The sequence below is a fragment of the Dufourea novaeangliae genome, unplaced genomic scaffold (assembly GCF_001272555.1).
Source record: "Dufourea novaeangliae isolate 0120121106 unplaced genomic scaffold, ASM127255v1 scaffold8, whole genome shotgun sequence".
Taxonomy (NCBI): Eukaryota; Metazoa; Arthropoda; class Insecta; order Hymenoptera; family Halictidae; genus Dufourea; species Dufourea novaeangliae.
Window position 1 is genome coordinate 8,683,826 of NW_015373923.1, and position 18,658 is coordinate 8,702,483.

General features: G+C 37.0%; 1 protein-coding gene across 5 annotated transcripts in view; it reads left to right on the plus strand.

Annotated features, from left to right (window-relative positions):
• LOC107194957 (oxidation resistance protein 1) overlaps positions 1-18,658 on the plus strand; it is a 137,400-nt gene that overhangs the window by 61,065 nt on the left and 57,677 nt on the right. For all 5 annotated transcript variants that reach the window (XM_015584671.1, XM_015584672.1, XM_015584674.1 and 2 more), the window contains 2 exons: positions 2,180-2,268; positions 18,027-18,255. In XM_015584671.1, the coding sequence (XP_015440157.1) occupies positions 2,180-2,268; positions 18,027-18,255 (318 nt within the window). The remainder of the gene's footprint in view (positions 1-2,179; positions 2,269-18,026; positions 18,256-18,658) is intronic.

Below are 18,658 nucleotides of genomic sequence, written 5' to 3' on the forward strand. Positions count from 1 at the left end.
ATACCTCTAGAAAGATACATATGTAACTAGTAAATCGGAATATTTAACTTAAAGTCTGGGGCGTTCTATTTCCCGATAGATTTTAGTCTTGAATACATTTGCATCCGGAGTAAAAAAATCAATTTGGTTGCTGTAATTATTCGCTAGCGTACAGATTCTATTGATTGAGTCACTAATGTTAAATCTGGATGTGTATGGTGAAGACGTAAAAAGTAGGGGAACTCTACTGGTCGTGCCGGAGTATTAAAGTTTATTAGTGCCGTAATCTTTGCATTATTTATTTGTCTGTTAATAATATTAAATATTACGCAAAAATTTTGTACCTCTGGAAAGGGAGGGGTGGGGGCAAAATCCAATTTTTTTTCTTGTAGGGTGGGGCAAGGGACACTTTTTTCCGTCCAGGAGCGGGCAAGTGCCCCTTCCTACCCCTGGCTACGCCCATGATTTCGTTTCCACGGGTTGTGGCGGCGTTGTGTCTCGATCTTATCTGATATGCATTCCGGCCGCCACGTTGTTCCGTGTGTGTTTGCATCTCGATGCATGATTTCTTTGAATTTAAGGACGCACGTCTCGCTCGGCGCGGAGATCTCGTGAATCCTACTTGATCGTAATTTACGAGGTGTAATTCACAGTGAAAGCGAGACGACTGACAGTTCCTTTTGTCGAGAATTGGAGTCGAGGCCTTCGGAGAAGCGTTTTCCCAGGCGGTTGTTCGACTGGAGTTCGAGCGACGTACAGTCCCTGGCCGAAAAATTAGGGTCGTCGATAATTTTTCAAAATTTTCACGGTATTCGTAGAATTAAACGGCCAGAACGTAATTTGATAATACGAAAACGTCTGTAGTTTACTTAACCCTTGGAGTACGGTTACCGGGTCTACTTAGACCCGAATGTTTGAAATCGTATCTCACTCAGCGATTTGTAAATTTAATTTATGCTAGGAGATGTTCATATTTAGTCATGTAAAAAAAAGCAGGTGTTTCTTTTTTTACACTTGGATGCAGTTATTGAAATGATTACGTTTTGTCATCAGACATCAAATTTAAAAGATGATCCACACGAAATTAGTGGTGAAATCTTAAAAGATTAGAATTATTTATATGACTTATAACTTAGGTAAATTTGCGACACGACTTCCTAAAAATCATGAATTTTATGTCCAACTCTATTTATGATTACAATAATATACGTACTTACTTGGCGGGATGAAATCGTCTTTTGTAAAGTGTAATGAGTATACTCTCATAGATGACGATACATTCCAGCCCATTTTTAAAACTTTCACCCATGCACTGAAGCGATCAATAATTTCTTCTTGATTTAATTTATTTTCTAATTTCACCAAGTTTAGTTTTTGCCGGGGAAAATGGTAAAAGCGAACAATATCATTTCTACATGCACGGCTGCCACAGCCGAACACACAGCAATCTATTTTACTTTTACTTTTTTCTAGGAGAAAATTCCATTTTATAACTGTTTAAATAATTATGACCTATTATACCGATTAATTTAAAGGCATTACGAAAATTTTTGCTTCATTAATAATCTTCAAATAAAACAACGTACGTTTAGTAGAAACTTACACGCAATAAAATTTATTATTAAACTACTTTAACAATTCGAGGGCTGTTTAATCTACATGCTAGTTACTTCGTGGCGAGGGATCGTAGTCGCCCTAGTATCGAAAGGGTTAATTGGGAAAAGTGGATTTATCCGCCTTTGCTTGTACTTTTATATCACTTCATTTCAATAAGATTATAAAAAAAAACAGTCTTTTTATTTTTAATAAAATTTAAAAATTGGAATTCTCACCACCTTTTTCAGTAGAATGCTCCACGGTGTGCTGCTTGCGAAAATTCTTGCCCATTTAACCTTGTTACGAGTCTTGGGATCTATTTCGACCCAATCACGTTTTCGTATCTTTAACGTTGCTAGGATTTTATATATTATTTTCTATTAATCTTAACTTCGTCCCTGTAGAAATGTCCTTGGATACGCGAAATGGTGAGGAAATTTTCACTGATCTTTGTGTTTCTCCTTCCTCGTCATTATTTCGTACGTATAGCTGGACTGAGGACTGTAGCAGGGTTAAAGCTCCGCTAAATGAACGAATCCCTATACCAAATTCAAAACACTAGAATATTTCATAAAATTAACGAATTTCTGATTTTTTTTTGCAGATTCCGACAGCGAGAGCAAAGATGGCTCGACAACCCAGGAGAAGAAGCACGGCCGTGTCTCTCAGCCTATCAACACCATCGCCTACACGGTGAGTAACGATTTCAAGTGTCGAAGTGTTAAAGAGTTAATGAGATCAAATAATGGTTTTTTCCAAATGTCGACTCATTCAGGAAGAAGTATTATTTTGTTATAAAAATTGGAATTTCCACGTTTAAACTATTACAAATGACGAACTACTTTTTTTATCTTTTATTCGTTATTCAAAACTCTTTATCTAGATAATGAATTTCCCATCTCTAATTTTAACAAAGATATATTTTGTTACTGAACATTCATTAACAAGAACATATTTTATTAACGATACCGTTTCGATATCGAGTATTTTTAATATCGATACTTTCGTTTCGATACCCAGTACCTATATTTCGCAACTGGAAGTATCGATATTAAAAGTACTCGGTATCGAAACGAAAGTATCGATATCAAAAATACTTGGTATCGAAATGAAAGTATCGATGTTAAAAATACTCGGTATCGAAACGAAAATATCGATATTAAAAATACTCGGTATCGAAACGAAGGAATCCATATTAAAAATACTCGGTATCGAAACGGAACTATCGATATTAAAAATACTTAGTATCGAAACGAAACTATCGATTATTTACTTGTATTTACTGGTATCGATTCATCCCTAATCGCAGAAGCTCGGCGTGGCAGACAACTGTGAGCTTGCCACGGTGAGCTCGAAACGGTAGTCGATAATAATCGTCGAAGACGATTGGGTGTCAAGGAGAGGACGAGCGTGTGTAACCTCTGTGTCCCGACACACACGTGATTAGAAACGTCCATTAGAAACATTCATTGGTCTTCGATTCGTTGTTTGTTCCCTCTGATTTATCCGCGCCGCTCAAAATACTTTGGTGCAATTCGATTTAATCACGTTCTATTTATTCCGTGCGGCAATTTACTCCCCGTTCGTTTGTACATGTTGTTTTTAAATAATTTTGAAATGAAACAATATAAATATACAGGGCGAGACGATATGAAATATTATCTAAAATAATACAACTTATTGGTTGTATCGAACAAAGTTTCAAATGAATTACGATGCATTAGAAGAGACTCATCAAACGGATGCAATTCGATTTTTTTATGTCTCATATTTTCTGAAATATTTATTATTTTTAATCGTTATTATTTTCATTATTATTTCTTTTACCAAATTTGAAATACAAAAATAGCAAATAATTAATTATTTGAAATTGTTATTATTTCAAATCAATCGATAGTATTTCTACTTTCAAATAACAGTATTGAAAATAAGATTCTAAACAGAAATTACAAATAGTTATTTCTTATTTTCATTTCAAATAAAATTAGCGCATGTCTGCCCGAGGATAAATGATACCGCTCCAAACCAAAGTCTTTATCGCGCCGCCGAATAGCAATCGTTTGCAGAAATTTTGTCTGCAAATTTCAAAAATGAGTAGATAAGATTGATGAATAGACACGAGAGCTCTTATCTCTCTATATAAGCGGAGCCCAAAGTTCCGCCATCGCCCGAAGGAATCGACAGAGCCCGTATTCATCGATCATAAAACTTCCGAAACTTCCTCGAAAGAAATTTATCCGATGAACGATGTCGGGAAACTGAGTCGAAGACAGCGGAAAAATGGAGTCTGTTGAGCGGAAGAGACGAGTTCATGAGTGTCTCGTTCGTTTAAACAAGCACGCACGGCACGCAGAGGATTGCTAGAGTCGAAGACTTATCGCGGATGATTCATCATTGTCACGGAAAGACACTCGATACCCGGAGCGTTCATGTTCACCGATATAAAGCGGTTGATCATTAATTATCCGCACGCGTTTCAGACAATTAGCAGTGGAACATGATCCTTTCCTCTTCCGTTTCGTGTTTTGGAAAATAAAACAGATCAAAATCCGACACTGGATCGAGAAGGACACTGTGTGAGTGTCGGAAATGAAAATGCTTTTTATTCGGAGTATTTGAAAATACATCGATACTGTATTTATTTGTAGACTGAAATCTTTATTAAATTCTTTGCAATTCGAATTGCATGTCAAATTTGATTGTGACATAGAGTACATGGTGATAACAAAAAAAAGAATCTATGACTTTTAGGGGCTTAGAGCGAGAATAGTAAAAAATGTCTAATCAATATAGGCTCTGAAATTCATCCTTTCGATAAAAAACCTAATCTAGACCTTCTTTTTGAACACCCTGTATATGTAGAATCGAGAAGAATTTAAAACCGTTACATGATGTTTAATTTCCTTCGACTGTATAGGGAATGTTTTTTTTAGTTAAAATCACGAAAACGTGTTGATTCAATAGTATCTTGTTTCAGAAGTGAATTTTATGGTAGTGATTGTATATTTTTTTTTCATAACTTGCTAATACTTTCTATGTAATTATCCTGTCTCATTTTTTTCCTTATTGTGCATAAATCTTTAAAACATATGGATGTTTCAAAAACTGAAGCCAATCAAGAAAAAATAATGGGATATTCAGGATCAGGAGCACTGAATTACTCAAAATCCACTCTTAAATCCCTGGCAGTAGATTGACTATTCCCCTGTGTAATTCACTTGAACCAACCAGTGAACTAACGATCTCGTTAAATATTTTTAAAGCTTCCATTTTATCACTGTTATAAATTCAGTCTGGTCATTATATAAACTACGTTAAATTCCACTTCAACACGTTCCATCGCAATTTTCTGTAAATACACGAAGTTCGAAGCTTGTTCATAACTGTCCGCATACGAAATTGTTGTGCACGCGTTTCGAGGACTGTGTACACTCGTCTTTAACATTAAAATTGCTGGAAAATTCATCGCGTGACAAACTCTCGTTACGGGATCCGTTTAACGGGAAACTTCCGGGTTGAGTACGGGAAAGACGCGGGGAACACTTGCCATGTAACAGCAATCCTGAAATCGTGAGAACGGAAAATGCGTCGCTTGAATGCTGGAACAGCGGGATGCTCGAAAACACGTCGTACAATGGTCGATTCTTCTCAAAAATGGGAGAAAAATTAGAAAAAAATTATTTTAAATTATTCTGTCATTTAATTTATTAATATCTAATACGAATAATTGACAAGTTTTTTTAAAAAAATTGAAATAATTGCACATTAGTTAAATCTTAATAATCATTTTTCTATTCCACCGAAATATGTTCCAAATTGTTTAAAATACTGAAAATCTGACTTTAAAGTGTGACAATAATCAACGAACTATTTAAATAACAAGTGCAATTTGTAATTTAGCCTTTAACACGAATACTAATGAATACTAATATGAATTAATCTTCTTCATCGAGCCAAACGAGTTAACTCGTCATTTGAAAATTCTTTTCCGGGCAAGACGAGTTAACTCGTCATTTGTAAATTCTTTTTTGGGCAAGACGAGTTAACTCGTCATTTGAAAATTCTTTTTCACCGAGTAAAACAACTCAATTCGTCACTATTATTAAACAGTTGCCCCCCTTGAAAAAAAATATTTAGTCTCCCGCTGTACTTTCACATTTCTTTTGTTACACTCTCGAACTATCTATTGTCTGTTTCAGTATTCTATTTCGATCAGAAAAATAACGTCAAGGACATACATTCATGTCTGGTCCGGTAAGACGAATTAACTCGTTCTCTGTCATTTATCATTACCCAATAAAGTTATCGAGTGCTTTCGATCGAAAAATGTTAACAGGTCAATTGTGTATAAACGAGGACACTTTCGTGAGTGTAATTTAACCCACGTTTTCGTGAATTGTCGTTTTCGATCGAAATACGAGCTGTAAATTGGGGGTTTTCGTGTAAAGGAACGACGAGTGGAAACAAGCGTAATAACGATGATTATGGATTTTTCGATTATTTTTCGTTTAAATGGATCGTCAAATCGGGATCGTTGCATGAAATGCAATTCGCCTGGGGGGGAGACGCGGTGAGATTGCTCAGGCAGTTTAAAACATTGCGTAATAACTCGCTTTACACTTTCCTGAGCGGACGCACACTTTCTCGGCGCGCCGTGCACGCGGGACACGCGCTCGCCGCGTAATCGATACATTTCGCGGGTTTAAAAGCACTTCGATAGACATTTCGTACCGTTTCAATATGTATAAAAGAAGAAAACCAAGATATTATCCAGGAACTGCGACTATTTTGTCTGCAATTAATTTCCTAATATTTGTCCAGTGAAATTTCAATCTCAAAGTCGTCGATAACTTTCCTGTCTTAGATAGTGACGGTTACGAAATAATACTTAGGTACATAGATTTAATAGCAGTTAGTAATTAGCAAAAAGGTTGCCACTTCTCTGAGTTTATATTTGCATTATTTCTTAGCATCAAGTTGAAACCGTAATATACTGGGTTTTATACAGCTTTTAAATTTCTATCAAATTATATTTAAAACGCAGACTAAAGTTTTAAGTTCATGTTAAAAAATGATAAAAATACAAACAATCGAAAAAATGGTAACTTTTTTGTCCGTTTCTGTACGTATATGTACGTTGGTGTTACTGTGGATGTTTGTACATTTACAGCATCCTCTACCTTGAAAAGTACAATAAAGTAAATACTTTAATAAAGTTTAATAACATTTGCGTGTTATTGCTAACGCAGGCAAGCCTGTGGTAATTAATTTAAAATTTTTATTGATTTCAAATTTTTTGAATTTATTTTAGAAATTTAATTCTTAGATATTCGTATCTGAAATTGTGAATTTGCATAAACTTCCACAGTCTAATTATTATTAATTACGTAATGCAAATACGAGGAATGGAAATCATCTAGAAGATTTTCTTCATTCTTTATTGTATAGAACCATGCGATGTATATCACAAATCGATCATTTAGTTAGAAGCAAAATGTAAAAGGCAAGAAATTCTCAGTCACATAATAAAACAGGCCACGGTTAGATTCCCCGGAGTTGTTCGTGTTACAGCCTAAGTGAAAGTGATCGCAATCACTAACAACAAAATTATCCGAAAGCAAGGCAGCTGTTTTCGTTTTCCTACAGTCTGGTGACTTCGCATATTTCTGTATGTTACTTTAAAGTGAAACATTTTCTTAATTCCTTTCGATCAAATTAATCATCGTCTGGATCTAGACATCATAATTATGCAGATTCCTCTGATACTTCTTCTACAATTTCTGTTGATCCTATCATTGGCAAAGAGGCTCTGTGCCTGCCTCGATAGATTAATTATTAATGAACGGTACCATTAAAATAAGTATAGTTTAGAAAAGTATTTTACTGCTTGGAAGATTAAGAATTCGTACTCTTCACTATACTGAATTATTATACTTTGTAATGATGATATCAGGGTGTCCTAGAAAATGTTACGAAGCTTACTTTGCTTTCTTGATTTTTGGATCAGAGAATAGGGCGACCAGGGATTACAATAAATCAAATATTGACGATGACAACAATTGTTTCCCGAAGTTACCAATAAATTAGAGGAGATGGTCTAAATTTGTCTAAAATAACATATAGTAACATGCATATGTTACATTTTTAATAAACAATAATTCTGCACATACAACTCAATTTTGCAATTTTCCCTCTTATTTAACAGCTCAAGAATATGTAACCCCTTAATTCTAATTTGGATTTAGTCACCGTATAAGCACTGAAATATAAAAGTCTCTTAATAGACTACCGGTCAGTAAAATGTTAAAACAAGCTTCCTTTATTTTTAAGTCGTAGTGTCACACTATTCCTGTTAGCCTGAAGGCCATATTTAAACCCCAGCCTGTATTTGGACCACCTCCTATAATATCGTCAAATATTTTATGTTCTCTGGGACCTAACCCCAACAATCGGTAAGAAGACCAATCCTGAAAAAAAGTTGAAAAAAAAAAGAGAAGGAAAGATCGTGTATAGAATTGTTCCATTCCATTTCTTACCCGATCTGGTAGCTCAAGGTTCTTATAGCGTAGCAAACCGTCCTGGACCGGTGCAGAGAGTCCCGAGGCCACAGAAGAAAGCGTTCAATCTAATGCTGTGTCCCGAGCCCGTGATTCCAGCGGATCTTTCCATTATCCCGTGCAACGGTACTGGAATGACCATGATTGCCCCATAATCCAAGTGTCGTGCTGGATAATCAACGGTGCTCCGGCCCCTCGCCGATTAGAGCTCGTGGCTGGCTTATGCCGTCCTCCGTTTCGACCCCTTACACGCCGTTGATCGATTAATGTCTGTAATCCGAACGGTATCTCCTGTCGTTCCTCTCGGGAGATCACGAAAGATCGATAAAATAAGCCAGTCGTGAAATGTGTATCTTACATTCTGATCCGCTGTAGTTGGAAACAAATGACGCAATGATTCCAACTGATGGATCTTGATTAAGAAGATATTCTACTGTGATGTACGATTTTTGAAACTTTTTTCGGGAATTTTTTTTAAGGATTTAATGAAAGATTTGCATGCTTAACTGTTCTTAGATATTTATCCTATGTTAAACTATAAATAAAAAGTTTGTTTGAAAATATGAAATGGTGCTGCAGCTAATGAAAGTTGACCACTTGAAAAAAAATGGCTCGATTGGTTGCCATGATTCTGGTTGTTCTGTTCATGTGAAATGAAAAACTGAAAAGATTCTTAAATTATTCGGGCATGATTATCGCAGGTACCAGATTTGGGTTGAAATTTTAAAAAATTTTTAATTTTGTTCTATTTGAAAATTAAGTATCGATTTTTGCGATTTTTTTTTCCGTAAAAATCGCATAATAAATCGATGAAATTGTATTTTTCTTACAATTTCCATTCTTCTCAAAACAAACCAAGTTCTCGTGACTTATGGACGGGAGTGTACGTCGTCTGATCACGTTCAGAATCATCCGGCTGTGAAGACGAGAATCCGGACAGCTTTATGTCAGACTGTGGATAAGCCAGGTCGACTGACCAAATCGAAGATCGAGCTACTGTAAAGTAGAATACTGACAGCCTTCTGTCAGACGGTACGAGTCGATGAGCTTAAGTCGTCTGGACACGACGGGACCAATCTACTGTATAGAAGAATACAGACAGCCATGTGTCAGACTAGTGCAAGTGGATGAGGTGTCTCGTCTGAACATGGCAGGGTTCATCTACTAGTCCGTGGAACTTTGATAGACAGCCTTAAACGAGAATACAAGTGTTGTGTCTACGATTTGAATAATTTACTGAATAACAAAATTGTTCTGTGTACACAGAACTGGTATAGTTGCTTGAAAGATACAGCGTTAACCATAAACACGACCGACCCTAAAGTTTATGTGTTTCGGTAGCCTAATCCTGTCATTCGATACTCTTGAGTCGTAAAAACTATGCTAGACCGTCGTTCAGGGACGTACGACGTTAATTTGGGATCGGTTTTTCCGTTTTAATGTAATTAAACAAGTTCTTATAGCGTACTAATTTCAGATCTAAAATACTTCTGGCCTTTTTATTCTTGATTAATGCTTACGAAAACGTAAATTTCTTTCAAATATTCCAGTTTTTTTCGTTTTATTCCTTGGAACCCCATAAAAGTGGCGTACGACCCTGAGTGCGATGGGACGAAATGGGCCCCCGACGATCGAGTACTAATGGTTTAAGGGGCGGCCACGTTTACGGCTAACGCTATATCTTTGAAGCAGTTATACAGTAATATCTTTGTCGGATTGTCTGGCTATAAAAAGGACCAATCTACTGTACGGTAGAATTTCGACAATCGTTACAATCGGTGATTCAGTATCGTGCATCAGAATGTAGGAATTCTAATCACACTTTATGTCTGTAACATAGGTGAATTTAACTTTCAGTCGAGGCTATATTAAGTAGACTGTGGAAGTGTATACAATTTAATAATTTCCGATACGAATATCTAAAGATTAAAATGGAACATAATTTTTTTAAATAATAACAAAAAAATAGTATTATACTTTAATAAAAACCTTTATATTATTCAGTTTTCCAAGTTAAGAAACGCTGTCAATACATAAACATCCAGAGGCTATAATAAGTTACGTTGGGATGTTTTATATAGAAATTAATCAGTCTGCTTAAAATCTGACCCAAGCTACTGTAATCATATCCATGAATTTTCTTACAAAACTCTATTTTCTTTCAATAAAACTCCCTGGAACTGTTTCGATGAAATTCTCATTGAGCAACTAAATAATTTTCTTTCCAACCTTCGGCGTGGTATAAAATACTTCGTACCTTCAAATCAGTAAGACCATTATTAAAAACCTGACTTTTCTAATAAAATATAACGAAAAATCTCGTGACACTGGCCGTCGAAAATTACAGAATACGTGATCAACGTCGAATATTAATCACAGTGAGGGAAGAATTCCTTCGTTTAAAACAGTTTATCGAGGCAAGAGACGTTTCATTTCACGAGAATCACTGCCGGCAAATAGATTTTATGACGCTTAAAACGTAATTCGTGTCCCGTGGAAATTCATTAATTATTCCGCGTCACCCCCATCCCCTATTCCTCTGATTGCTCGTTGTCCGTTCGACGCCGTTTCTGTCTCCCCGTTTAAACTTTCTTTCGTCGATTCTTGCCAGAACCCTCCCTATCGCGAAATGAAATCGCGACGATTATTGGAAACTGGCCTGGTAACCATCGAACCGTTTAAATCGTTCGCTCCATTGTAGAATCGCCGAACACCACTATACTATTGATCATTCACTGGAAAAAATTAAAATACTGCGTTTTTTCAAAATTATCACTCATATTGTTCTGTACTTCTAGAAATCGATGTAAATGATCATATTCGAATCGAAACGATTTTTTTATCGCAAGTAATTTCAATTTTATTTGGCTTAATCTTCAACTGTGGAGAAAAATTTGACGAAACTCGACAGCTCCTACTACAATAATATCTTAAGTTCTATAATATTAATATCTATAAATAATGTTCTAAATATTAATATAATCTAAAGTATTGGTTTTTTTAATAGATGAAAAAGTTCGATTAGAGAGCAAATTTGTTTCGATTATTTTGATATCGAATAATATCTTAAGTTCTAATATTAATAGCTATAAATAATAATGTTCTGATTATTAATATAATCTAAAGTATTGGTTTTTTTAATAGATAAAAAAGTTCGATTAGAGAGCAAATTTGTTTCGATTATTTTGACATAATATGATTGTTTCGATCATAATTTTTCACACGATTTCCTTAAAGTGGCGACTGAAATCGTTCAAGAATTTGTTCTTGGGCGAGTTTCTGCCAGGAGTGACGGATCGGTGGGGAAAAACGTGGCGGCCAATGGCTTGATCGATTGAGATCTCTTTTTAAACGGGAGATCGCGAAGCGAAAGGGCGGATCTGCTGCTGCTTTCATTGAATCCCGCTATTGTCGCTCGATCTTACTCCACTTTCACTGACTGCGTTACGATTGTACGTATACACATCAAATTAGCAGTGTTTTTTCTTTATTCATATCTCCAACTGTCTCGACAACATTAATTTATTCCTCGGTAAGCGAAGTTCGCAAGATTGAACCCTTAAGAGATCACTAAATTTTAGGGATTAATTAATTTTACGCAAATAAAATACATTCTTCTATTACATTACTTTGCTATGTAAGTGTTTATGAAATTGTATCGAAAACTATTTTTCGCAAAAAAGTTCTATTTTCTACTATTACGTATTTAATACTCTAATGGTAAAGTTCGGGTCGTACCCGACCCAAGTTGTAGTTCCTCTTGTACTGTCCCCACTCTATTTTGTATTACCTTTTCATTATTCTCGTGTTAAAAAATTTTGTATTATTCAGTAAACAGTTAATCACGACTTATATTTGGTAATATTTGAGTAATTTTAAATTTCTTCGTCTATAATACACAGCGGGACCTCCACTATGATTGTTCGGCTAAACTGTGAAATTTAAAAATTGAAATAACTAAATAATATAAATACATATTGTGCGGCCCACGTGAATTCTACTTGTCAGACAAATGGCCCCTGACTGAAATGAGTTTGGCGCTTCTGGTGTAGTACAAGCCAGACGATAATCGAGAGGAATCTGTAACGTTAATACCGATCAGAATCAGTCCCGACAGACTATTGTGACCACTGGCTTTCGTATCGTGGCCCATTCGAGGGCCGGATTACCAGGGTCCGTTAATAAAAGTTAACGTTGATCGGGCAGGCCGTTCGCAAATCGTGGATTAATAATCTCGTGTAATCCGCTCGGGCGTTTGGCTTGATATCGCGTTAATATCCCGGATACCGTCCCGGTTAATGTATTGTCGTGCATAAGTCACTTTTATCGGCGCACGTGCCTCGCGTTATTACGAGCTTTGATCACCGTTGATACACTGGAATCGATACAGAGAGTACCCTGTACTCCTCGAAGCGTTCTGTGCCTTTTCCACAGGGAGTTAGACAGAATTTTATTCAAATAACACTGTAGGATTGTGAATGATCGTCGTGATCAAGGACGACCAGGTATAGCATAAAACAGGACTATATTTAACGAAATATAAAACGATACGCTATATTTAATAATTAATTGACCGGTAGCCTATTAATAGACTATTGAATTTCAGTGCTTATAGATAAGAAGCCTATTAATATTACCCTTAGATCAGGGTTACAGAAGAAATTGGTACATTATTCTATTAGACTTTTTGTTATGTTCCATGTATGTGATTTCTTTTTAGGCACACAAAACTAGGTGTACAACACTCGGTGTAGTGAATTGTTTATGTTGCATTCCTGGATATTTTAACAGTTCCTGTATATTTGCCCATAAATTGATTATATTCGCTTGAAGGTCCGTTGTTTAGGGACGAGCAATTTAAAATGAATTTTCGAAGGACGCTATGTTAATTTGTAGACCATGATTAATTACGAGTCAGATAAAATGAAATGTAGAAAATCTCAATTGTTTCTGTCGTTAGCTTTCAGTGCTACGAGATTAATAAGGAAGAGGGATAGAGTTGGTAAAATATCATCTATACAGGGTGTCTAGTATTAAGTGATAGTAATAGAAAAATAGCTTAGTAAAATAGTGTTAGTAAGAAGAATGAGTGTGAAGAGTGCATGGGAGGAGTATAAGGGTAAAGTAGTGATGTAAAATTTAGGTAATGTAAATCAACTGAATTTCTTAGGCTTGAGGCTGAAAAATAAAGATTATTATTATTATTACATTGTTGCGTGGACGCGGCATGACTTCCGAATAAATAAGGGCAATATTAATAAAAAGGAAGAATTATTTATTTGGAGAGGAGGAGTACTTATCTTAACACGTCTTTTCTATTCTACAGTCGTATCACGACTCTACCCTGTCTCTGTTTTGGCGTTGTTACCAAAACGACGTCGCTAACCTGAAGCCTCTCGCTTTAACATTATACAATAGGTGCTACCTATCGGGTAACACGTAACAGTATTATAGAACGATTATATTAAATGATGTAAAACAGAGATCAGCCGGTGCCTGACTTTTTTAAGCCAGCCATAACGAATGAGAACCACTGGTCAGATCCTTCCGTCTAGAGAGGGCGAAATGCCACCCACCCGACAAAAGATCGCGCACACGAAAGCTCCCGCTGTCCCGATTCTTTCATCTTTTCTTTTTACGTAGCCGGACTCTGCCTTTCGTTCTGCGTCTTTCCTCTCTGAGAGCTTCTTATATTCAGGGTTGTTCGCCGCGCATTTTCGTGGTTCGTGTATTCGATAATACGCTCTCTCTCCTGGCATCCAACGTTTCTCATGGCTTCGCGTAATTATGGTTCGTATCTCGTGAACGGATCAAGAAATTTTATTATCCAAAAACTGACATTAACCATCGATCATGATTAATATTCAAGAAATTTATGACCTGGATTCAGGGACAGATGATGCTATGGATCTGTTTAACGAAAGGTGGACCAATTAACGTCGATATTTTTACTCTTGTTGTTTTTACGAAAATACTCTGTCATGTAACTGTATCATAATGCCCTCATTAGTCTAAACTGCATTTGCGTAATCATGTTTAATGAACCTTCATCGGATTAATTACAGTCGTCTGTAATTATATCCGCAGTTTCAGCTCATTAAGAGAGTGAGGAAACCTGGTTGAAATTTTCGTTGATAACTCTGTTTTACCATGCTTTCCAATGCATTTGTTTACTGTAAATACTATCTGCACTAACAAACGTAAAATTTGTCGAATGGAACATATAACCAGTGGAGCAAACGTGAGATTTCTCGAAGGGATGAAAAGGGGTAAAATGTATTTTTTGAAAATTTGTACTATCTTTTAGTCTCGAGATATCTCGTTGCTTTTTACTATAAAATGCTACTTACTCAAATAGGGGAGACCGGAGCTAAAAGTAGAAGATTTAAGAAAAGATTCAAGATTTTAAGAAAATCTGAAAAATTATTGGAAAATAATGTAATTATTCTCTTTACTATTGACTAACTTACTGTTAAATTTATTATATCCTACGATTCTAAACTTATATTTAATATATTGCAATAACGTCGGTTTCCCCTGCACCTCAAAAATCTTTCACAGTTATTTGATAAAAATTACAAAATAATAATAACCTGTAAATTTTGTAATAATATCCATAGTCGAACCAATTCAATGCAATCGAATAATTTCTGTCGTGATCTCTAAGACCAATAACACGCAAAAAAGGAGATCAAGGGAGAATTCTATTAAAAAATTCACTGCTAATATGTCACGATTCATTTAGATAAATATTCCTAAATCAAATAAACACCTTAAACAGATTTCTCTTATTATTTATAACACGGAATATATGCAATTCACATTTTTCTCTACACCGTGAAAAATAAATAAGAATTCGTTTATTTCATCATTTGACTAAATTTTTAAATCGAACTCCTTCCTATTCTACGTTCAGTAGCACAGAATGTCTCCGTGACATATGGACGGGAGTGTAGGTCAGGCTTACCCGTTTGATACAAAGCTGAAAATATTCGACATTTCAGTAGGTTAATCCTCGTCATAGTAAGACGCAACCTAAGTCATATACTTGCGCAGTCAAGTACAAAGCCGACGATGCTTTACAGTAGGCTGATCCTCGTTGTAGCCAGTCGACCTAGGTCGTGTACTTGTACAATCAACTATGAAGCCAACGATACTTTACAGTAGGCTGATCCTTGTCCTAGCCAGACGACCTAGGTCATCTCTTAGGACAATCTGATGCAAGACGACACCCTAATTCACCTGACCTAGTCGAATGATCCCCTTCGTGGTTGGACATACCAATTCTCCAAAACTTCTTCGACTGTACTTGTTCAACAGATATACAAGGTGTAACAAGAATGTTGGAGGACCCGGAAATGTGATTTGAAACACGATTTTCCTTAGCAAAAATGTTATTCGAGGCTTTGTTAACAAGATATTAACGAAAAATCCCGACCAATCAGTATAATGGACCAATACTTACTGCGATTAGTAGCCAACGTTACCGCAGGAACTCGGCTGACAGATTCGCGCTCGAATTGGTCAAGGTTCTTCGTTAATATCTCGTTAACAAAGTCTCGAATAATATTTTTGCTAAGGAAAAACTTGTTTTAAATCACCTTTCGAGTCTCCCATTTCCCGGTCCTCTAATATTTTTATTACACCCTGTATGTTCGGGACACTGGTGTCCAGCGTATACTCGAGGACAGATACACCTGTCCCCAAAGGGAAGCATTGGTATTAATCAGAAATTCTGTCGTGAACGACACAGCGGTTACAAAATGCCGGCTAATGGTTCGATTGCACGCTCCCTCAAAGGTCATCGGACGTCGATTAGCATAATAGGCGTAGTGCGCCAGCGAATGGACCCCGGTCTCAAGGCCCTCTTTCAAGGAATTCTATTTTCCCGCTGCTCGATATAATACCTATCCCCTTGCAACGCCCATTTCTACCGGATTATGCGAACCGTCGAATGGCCCCGAGGGGATCATCGTAGAAACATATTTACGATTGTACGGGGCAACAGAGTCAATCTTTTAAGGAAGTATTCTAATGTAGACGCCCATTTTCATTGTAACATTTGGGACTATTTTTTGCAGAGAAACTACGACACTTTTCGCAGTCGACATTTCGGAGGATGTATATTTATACGGTGTGTTAACATTAAAAACTACTAATCTCGACAAAATGATGGATTGCGGGTTTTTTATTTTAGGATTACTGAAGTTATAAAATAGTGTTTTAGACGAAATTTACATTGGTCAAATGAAAGTCACGCTATTATAGGTCCTTGGATTGGTCTTGACCTCAACTCATACACCACGCTGATAAAAATACGTAGTCCCATTTAAAAAAACATCGATGATCTTAAAATTTCAAAAAATACGATCTACACAAAATTTTTTCCTTATCACAATGTTTTCCCCTTCCAATCAAATAACATTGTTCCCTCAAATTCGTTTGTATCTTCGAGAACAAATGAGATATAGAAGATGCCCCCGTTATGTGGGACACCCTGTATACACTTCAAACATTGCTTAGATCACAATCACACCAGATCGAATCGAAAAATTCTCCACAGACTATACGAGAACCTATGAAAAACCTTCGGAGACCTATAGAACGTAGCAATAATCCCGAAGTGCACGTGTCTGTCGAGGAATATGGAGCCTGTTAGCCCCAGAAACGGGTCGATCGGAGATGATCGGTTGCAGATTGACCCGGAAGATACGGCTTATGGCGTTACATTATCATCGGTCCGTGAAATTGCGTTTCACCGATATATTTGCCCGGTTTTGGAGTGGGTCCTCCTCGTCGCCATCAACCCCTCGTAGCCCATTCCCAGACGCCTCTTCGTCGCCACTCCCCCGGCTATCCAGTCAGAGAGAGAAAGACATCTATTATTCCATGGCGAGCAGCGATTTGCATTTAGGGCTGACCACACTCTCTGTGGCTGGGCGTCGGGAATAGGCGTGAAAGTCGGACGCTTCGAATGTGCACCAGAGAACGCCTCTGAAACCGACGGTGTCGAGTGGAATCTCGATTTAAGCGACACTGCTTTTGAATTCACCACCGATCACCCTGTGTCTCTCGGTTTTTCGATCTAGAAACGCTACTCTAGGGAATGACTGACAGGACTTTCTTTGCTGATAGTGGCGACACCTCAGACTCGCGATTATTTGGACACAAGTTGACAGTGAGAGGATCATTTCACCCTGCTACGGTCCTCAATCTAGTTATACGTTAGTGTACATTAGTGATAAGTGATATATTATCGATATTTCGAATATTGATACTTTTCAATTCAAATGTTGATATTTTGTATCACTATCTAATGCGACGGGGAAATATTTGCAATAAGGGGGCCACTTCCGGTTTCGATAATTTTTTAAATATGTTGTCGATGTCGACCCTGAATAGTATTGTGACGGTTTTAGTTGGGGGTCGCTGTTTGTAAAAATGTTACTATTAAAAGAAGTTTAGTATCGTACTATAGTAATATTGATAAATAAAATGACCGATGACGTATGTTGTCAAGGTCGTCCTCCTAAGAGACCTTCAGAAAGTCTCAGTTATCAAATTGTTGTTAAAAAATTATTAAGAGAGCGATGATACTTTTTTCTTGAACTGTTTCTAACCAACTCCGATCAGTATAATGCTTCAAGGTTGGTTAGAGATAAATAATATAAATATATCATCTTTATGAAACATCACATCCTTCTTCATACAGTCCAGGTGTCCTAACACTTATGAGCGATAGTACTTATATCGCGCGATTGGGAATGTCTTTCTGAAATTCCCCAACACGAAGGCCGTTTATGATTCGTCTCGAATAGAGGACGATCGAATGTGTTCCCCGGCAATTACGTGGAACCGGTCGACTAATTTCGTGTCTTCGTATTCTTGTTACAGGTGGGCGACAGGGACACGCTCACGTCGGTCGCCGCGAGGTTCGACACAACGCCGTCCGAGCTGAGCAAATTGAACAGGCTCGGAAGTACCTTCATTTATCCCGGCCAGCAATTGTGGGTGCCGGCGAAAGGAGAAGGTCGACTGGGAGGCGGAACCGCGGACGACGAGCCCAGCCCGGATCCTTGCCACGACCACGAGTCCCAGGATGACCTACCTCCCGAAGAAAAAGGTAATTTTAGTCTCGACGTACCAAAATCACGTCATCCACTTAATATCGAGCCACGGTGTTTCGATATTAGGTTTGCTAAAACGAAGAAGGATCGTCGTACATATACAGTAAATTCTCGACGAGTGTTTGACAGCTCCTCGTTACTGACATGGAAAGATTCCCAAATGTAACACTGACTGTTTAATTCGTTCGCTACCAGCCGTCACATATGTGTACCAGTTTAAAAGAAGAATGTTTATTTTACTTTTTTAGAATGTTCTAAAAATAATATTTCAATTGATGTCATATAATCCTGAAGAAAGTCATGGGTTGTGGTGGACGTTTTTCCCATAAGACCCTGGTAGCGAACGAGTTAATGAGGTTTATCACAGCAGCTAGGAGTTTTGAAGAAATTTTTTAATTG